At 35.5% G+C, this 7500-nt stretch overlaps 1 protein-coding gene across 1 annotated transcript in view; it reads left to right on the forward strand.

The window, feature by feature from the left end:
* Nucleotides 1-5231, forward strand: part of LOC106882226 (QRFP-like peptide receptor) — a 44948-nt gene extending 39717 nt beyond the window's left edge. Inside the window, exon 3 of the mRNA XM_014932824.3 lies at nt 3647-5231. Coding sequence (XP_014788310.1) covers nt 3647-4347 — 701 coding nt within the window. The 3' untranslated portion in view covers nt 4348-5231. The remainder of the gene's footprint in view (nt 1-3646) is intronic.
* The last annotated feature ends 2269 nt before the right edge of the window (nt 5232-7500 follow it).

Consider the following 7500-nt stretch of genomic DNA (forward strand, 5'->3'; position numbering starts at 1 on the left):
TTTCTTTCTATTTGAAAATTGGTTATGAAACACGTGTAGTCGTTTTATGATCTTTATCTTATGATATTTACTTTGTATTATATTATACTTATTTATTGTGCTTTTACTTATTAATTTTTCTATATGTGACAGTGGATTTTCATCGATGAATTCATGAACCTTGGTTCTTTTCCCTAAAACTATATATTTATATATATTTAATACTGTGAAACTTAATTTAATTTTAATTTTGAATAAATTGATTTTAATTGAGTTTTTACCTGTATTTTTAGATTTTTATCCCTAATATTATTATTAATATATATATATATATATATATATATATATATATATATATTGTGGTTCCAGCCTATGGTTGGTGGGTATCAAATAGGATATTTCGGTTGTGTACACAGAGTAAAACTATGTACTTTGCCTGTGAGGACCCTAGCTGAAGCTCCTCTCCATCTTACCTCTTGTATGCAGCATACATCAACCCATCTCCTTTCAAGCTTCTCTACTATCTCACTAGACCTACCTTTCAGTGTGCCTACATTGAGAGTGCCAACTCTGAAAACTAGGAAAGGAATGTGGGGTGAGGCTTGGAGAGGAGAGATGTTATTCAGCACCTGAAAAGAAGAGGGAGAGTGTCATGTCCGTTTTTTAGGCATGCTTCACCCATTCTCACTTCTGACCTGACATCATTCAAACGTTCAAACATGTTAAGATTATTGCCCCTACTGGAGGTAGGAGCAGGCGTTAGTGGTGTTGTAAGCATTATTGATAGTAATAATAATAATTTATTCTTTTATTAGCCACAAGGGCTCACATAAAATAACATTAAAAGACATGCAACAACATACAAGACAAAAACAACAATGATGATAATGATTGTCATTCACAATGCCATTATCATCATCATTAGCATTTTTTTAAAAAGCCATTTTCCTAAGCTACCACTGGTTGGATGTGTCTTTTGTACATCCTATCATTTATCATTTCATTCTTTAGTTATTTCTTCTGTGAGACCAAATATTCTACGATTTAGCTTCCATGTCACTCACCATCTTTTCACATCACCTGCCAATACAGTTTGGTCGTTTCACCATTCTGTACACTTTCTCTCCTCTCCTTCCCTACCATTCATAAAGTTTAAAAACACATTATCTTAGACATCTTCCAGCAACTTATGTGCTTCCCATTTCTGTCCAACCTTTATTGACCTTCTTCAACAGATGTCTCACTCTATCACAGTGTAAAGACTGAGATAGGACGGGTGGGTGAGAGAAAAGGACAAAGAAATATATGAAGTGGGGGGAAAGCGTTTGAGGAGAAGTGAATGTGTGCGAGATAGAGAATGTTAGAGAGAAGGTAAGAGGTAAGAGCGTAAAAGAGAGTTGGAGAGAAAATGATGAAAATAGTGAGAGAAAGAGAGAGAATGTGAGGAAGAGTTAAAGAGAAGGTGAAGTAGATAGTAAGAGAAAAACATAGGGAGAACTTGGGAATGGGAGGAAAACATATGAAAAGAGAGTATAAGGAAGAGTAGATGCAGGAGAGGGAGTATAACATTGAAAATAGAAGAGGAGAAAATAAAAAGGAAAAAATAAAAAGTATGGAAGCCCATCTTGTCAACAGCTTAACACAGTAATCGCCTTTCTAAATAACCAATGTCATCTGCTTTAATCTATGAGCTCTCTTTTAGAAACAGAATAGAGAAGACAGCAGAAATCATTGCTTTCGCTTCGCTTGAAATAAATCTTGTATGGATTAAAGATTAATAAGGAATAACCATTTGTTCAGCCACACCTTAACCCCAAAGATCAGATTTAGTCAACAGGGCAGTGAAGTTGGTTACTTTCTACAATTTAGAGTCATGACTCTCCTGTAAACATTGAGGATTTTCGTTTCAGAAATGGTGAGAGACACTGGAACCAGAAGATCCAGTTCACATTATATTAACTTTATATATTAGCAACAGAGGCAGTTTTATATCTTTAACAAGCTTACTTGTTAATTGCTTTGGCACTGTTATTCTATATATTGTTGGTGAGGAGGTGAATTGTTACTATCTCTAGTGATCAAGTGCCCATCATTAACAAGACCAAGGAAGGTTGAAATAATGTGATCTGCTGGTCTTGGTGCTGGAGGTGGCAGGGGTTTAGCTCCCCATTAATGATATAATCAAAAGTGCATTTTGCACCAAAGCCAACACGAGTGTTTCTCTCATGGCAACTATTGCAGTATGGTTTGTTCTAACAGAACATCCACATTTTAAGTGGGGATAAATATATATATACTAACTTTTTACTTTCTCTGATCCATAAAATACAAAGTAGTAACTTATAGGGATGAACGGATAAAATATCTACCACACTTAGAGGAGGATAATAACGTTGAAAGAGGTGTTGGTGGTGGCAGTGGCAGTAATGTTGGTGGCAAGGATAGTCCTAGGTTTATTGTTGTTTAGTACAAGGTCAACTCTGACTGAGCAGAGCTATAAACAAAGACATTCCAACCATAACCATTTCCTTTCTGTGTATATCAGAAACTATACTCCAATGTATTTCTTTATATGCTTGCTCAGTATACTAGAAATAGCAGACAAATCTTCCTTATATTACATCCTTGTACTGTTGGAAAGTATGATGATGATGATGAGGAATCTGTTTTGCCTTTATATCCCCATTCTTTTGGTTAAAGTATCACAATAATGAAAATGTGTGGTTTGTAGAGGTTTTCATTAATGGATATGTATATCTTAACAGATAATTATCTAATCATCACATCTGCATAGAATTAAAAAAAAAAGTGTTTTATTGGACGAAGTTCAAAACCAGTTGTTGGAAGAGGAATGTTAAGGTAATTGAGTTTCACACACCATTATATTACAGCTGTATTGTATTATTATTAATATTTACACTTCGCTATATTAATGCTTCATTATATAATTAATATTGGTTTCAAATTTTGGCACAAAGCCTGCAATTTCAGGGGAAGGGCTAAATTAATTACATCAGCCCCAGTGCTTGACTGGCACTTATTTTATCGACCCCAAAAGGATGGAAGGGAAAGTCAACCTCGGCGGAATTTGAACTCAGAACGTAACGGCAGACGAAATACCGCTAAGAATTTTGCCCGGTGTGCTAACGTTTCTGCCAGCTTACCGTCTTATACAAACAATTCTGCCAGCTTGTCATATTTAATTATATATATTATTAACCCTTTGAGCCCTGACCTCCTGGACTTTGTTTTACCATATACCTGGCACTCCACGGTATAGAGAAAAGTAAGCCATCCACTGGTAAACCGGTGTTACAGGCCCAAAGGATTAATATTACTGCCTTATAAGGTGGTGAGCTAGCAGAATTGTGACCACACTGGACAAAATGCTAAGTGGTATTTCTTCTGGCTTCTTATGTTCTGAATTCAAATTCTATTTAGGCTGACTTTGCCTTTCATCTTTTCAAAGTCAATAAAATAGGTACCAGCAGAGTAATGAAATTGATGTAACTGATTTGACCCCCCCCCTCCCTGAAATTACTGGCCTTGTGCCAAAAAATTTGAAACCAATATAAAATATTATTAATATAAAATATAATGATGATTGATCTACAAACTGTCAAAGTGTCTACAGAAGATTGATATGTCTCTTTTCTCTTTCATTCAGGTGTTGCAATAACAAACAGTATTTTTACATTGATGGTGATGTCTGTGGATCGCTACCTCTCTTTACAATACGCACACAGCACTCAACGAACCACAAGTCCTCAACAAGCCATTGTCATTATCATAACAATTTGGGTGCTGGCTGCTTTGATCATGGGACCATTACTGTTCATTCGTGAGATCGATGTCCTTGTTCTGCCTACATTAGAACCCATGACATTTTGTATTGAGAACTGGCCTCAAAACACTGACCGTGAAGCTTATGCCATCTTTTTATTCTTTGTAGTTTACATCATTCCATCAACCACACTGTTTTTGTGTTATATTCGAGTATTTAAATATGTCTGCAAGCAGGAAATGCAACGCGAGAACTCAGACTGTAGCACAAAACGTCTGATTAGTCGCAGGAAAGCTGCTAGGATGCTCATCATTCTGGTGCTGATATTTATGGTGTGCTGGTTACCTTACAACATTGTTTCACTAATAAGTGATATTTGGGGCAGTGCGTGGAATCAATTGGATTTACTGCGTTACGCACTGTGGCTAGGACATTCTCACAGTGCCATCAACCCCGTTATGTATTGGCTTCTTAACAAAAGGTTCCGCCAGCAAGTTCGCAGAATGTTCCGGAAAACGAAAAACTGTGGCAGTTCACACACTTGTCATGGATTTATCAGTCTACCAACCCCTAAATATGTGTAGGATCCATACTGTACTGTGAATGATAAAGTTGAGAGGGATGAGAACAACCACAAGGGATAGTGAGACATAGTATGCAAGGTGAGAGACAGTGTACAGGTATAGATGTGTATGTGTATGTGTGTGTAGATGTTTATAAGAAACGGTTTGAATTTCTATTTCCAGACCAAATAATAATAATGATCATAATCATGATAAGTATTTGTTACAATGAAAAAATTTTTAATAATTAAAACCACCCTAACAAAAAAAAAAAAAAAAAAAAAAAATTTTTGAAAATAAAAGAAACATCAAAAAAAAAAAAATTGAAGAACACAAAAGATTTAAGAATTTACTGACAGAAGTTGCTAATTGAATGCCATTTTTTTTCTTTTTTTTATTATTAATGAGGGAATAAAAACTGACTATATGGGAGAAGGAAAAGTGGAAGTTGTGATGTTTGTGCCTTCTTTCACATGGAACAAGAGTGAAATGGTACCAGCTGGAAATTCAAACCATGTCAGGAATTTGGTTGAATCAGGAAATTTATTTCTGCACCATTTACCATTCACTGGAATTGGTAATTTATTCCACACACACATACATACACACACACATATACATTTAATGTGTTATTAAATATAAAATTAATTTATTACAGAAAAAAATATTCATTTTTATTGTTATAGTCAAAATTTATTTATTTATTTATTATTGCAGATAAAATTAAATTATTCGATGAAATCATGATTATTAATTTATTATTACAGACAAAATGAATTTTTAACAGAAATATAAAGTTTAATGTGATGGTGGGAAGACAAGGCTGACATTTTTTTGGGGTTTTTTTTTCACTCTAATAAATAAAAATGAATTATTGTTAATAAACTTACATGTTTAATTCTCCATGTTTAACATTTTATAACTATTTGTAAACTATTTTCTGTTTTTTTCTTTGATTTAATTTTTTTTATATAAAAATTTATGGTACTTGAAAGGTTGAACAAAAATTTATTGTAATGTTTTGAAGAGGAAGTTCCGAAAAATAATGTTTTAAAGTTAAACATTTCAAAAACAAAAAAAAAATGAAAACTATTGTTTACTTTGATTTCTTTCTGGAAGTTGTGGTAGTAGGAGATCCAGGAAGACCTGGGACGATGTATTGAGGTCCGATCTCAAAATGTTGAACCTTACAAAGGAGATGACAGAAAACCAAGTCATGTGGCACATTGTTGTACTCAAGAAGACCCGCCCACCACAACAGAACTGAGATCCTAAAACCAAGGTGCCATGTAAAAAGCATTCATGTGGGTGCTGGTGCCTTGTAAAAGGTACTGATGATAGCACCATGTAAAAAGTACCCTGTACATTCTGTGGAGTGGTTGGCATTAGGAAGGGCATCCAACCATAGAAACCAAGCCAAAACAGACTATGGAACCTGGTGCAGCCCTTGATCTTACCAGTTCCTGTCAAGCCATCCAACCCATGCCAGCATGGGAAATGGATGTTAAATGATGATGATGATGATGATGATGATGTGTTTAGCAAAATTATGATTTTAAGATACTCACTCATTAACAGAGAATTTCTAAGACCTTAAATTATTAATAATACATAACACTCCAAGGTACCACTTGTGATCTTCTGGAGAACAGCTAACTGCCATTTGTCTCGGTCCTTTGTCATCTCCTGTGTAGGGCTCAAGATCTTGAGAATCAGCCTTCACTACTTTCTGCCATGTCTTCTTGGGTCTCCTTCTTCCACAAGTTCCATCCACATTTAGTGATCAGCACCTCGTTATGCAGATACCCTTATTCATACACATTACATGACCAAACCAGCTCATTCATTTCTCTTGCACACCACATCTGATGCCTTTTATGCCCAATTTTTCTCTCAACACATTTACACTCTGCTGTACATGTACACTGACATTGCACATCTAGCAGACTATGCTAGCTTCATTCCTCTCTAGTTTTCACATGTCCTCTGCATTCGGGGATCATTTCACATTACCATGTAGCATTGCATACAAAGGCATTATACAATCTGCTTTTCATTAGGCCTTTTGTTATCAACAGAGATAAAAGTTTTCTGAACTTTCTCCATCCAATTTGTATTTTAGCAACTATACTTTCAGAGCATCCTTTTCCATTGCTAATTAGGCTACCTAAATAACAGAAACTATCTATTACCTCTAGGAAACTTCCTGAGAGTTCAAGGAAATCTATTTTCTGCATGTTTCAGCGTTTATTGCTTCTACATATCTTTCACATACTAAGTCTACTTTCTCTGTTAACACCTGTGTGATTCCACTGCAACTTTTGCATGTCCATATTTTGCACTGGGTACACTTCATGGAATTTCTACCAACACCTTTTCTACATACTGAGCAGTGCCATTTTCCCAAAGAGATTAGTAGCTGGTCCATTTTCCTACTTGCTAAAACTTTGATCTTTGCTAAGTTAGCTTTAAGGTCCTTTGATTCCAGTTTTTGCTTCAACACCTAGAATTTCTTTTCTAATTCTATGACAGATTCTGCTATGGGAACAAGGTCAACAGCATATAGTAGTTTCCATTGGCAGCCAGTCTTAAATCCCTTTGTTATAGCCCAAAGGACTATAATGAGTAGGAGAGGACTGAGAGCTGCACCTTAGTGAAGTCCTACCTGTACACTAAATTTGTCATTGTATTCATTGCTATCATCCACCTTACTGATAGCACCCCTGTTCATGGCATGGGCAGCTCTCATCAGCCATTCATATACACCTAGCTTCTGCAATAACTACCAGATCAGGAAGTGAGGGACCCTGTTGAAAGCTTTCTCCAGGTCAACAAATGCAAAGTATAATGGCTTACTTTTAGCTAATTACTTCTGTAGTTGACTAACTAGGAAGATGGCATCTGTAGTACTTCTCTCTGGCATAAAACCAAACTGCATTTCATCTAGTCTAACTCTCTTCCTAATTAGCAGAGCTATAAATCTTTCTATAACATTCATGGCTGCTCCAGCCATTTGATGTCTCTGTAATTACTTCTCTCTAAGGTATCTCCTTTACCCTTGTAGCAGTTAATTATAATGTTACTACACCAGTCATTGAAAATAACACTTTTCTGTACAACCTAATTAATTATATAGCTAGCTATGCCTTTTCCTACTTTGCCAGATATTTTGAG

Source organism: Octopus bimaculoides, chromosome 25 (assembly GCF_046866305.1).
Source record: "Octopus bimaculoides isolate indiv1 chromosome 25, ASM4686630v1, whole genome shotgun sequence".
NCBI lineage: Eukaryota > Metazoa > Mollusca > Cephalopoda > Octopoda > Octopodidae > Octopus > Octopus bimaculoides.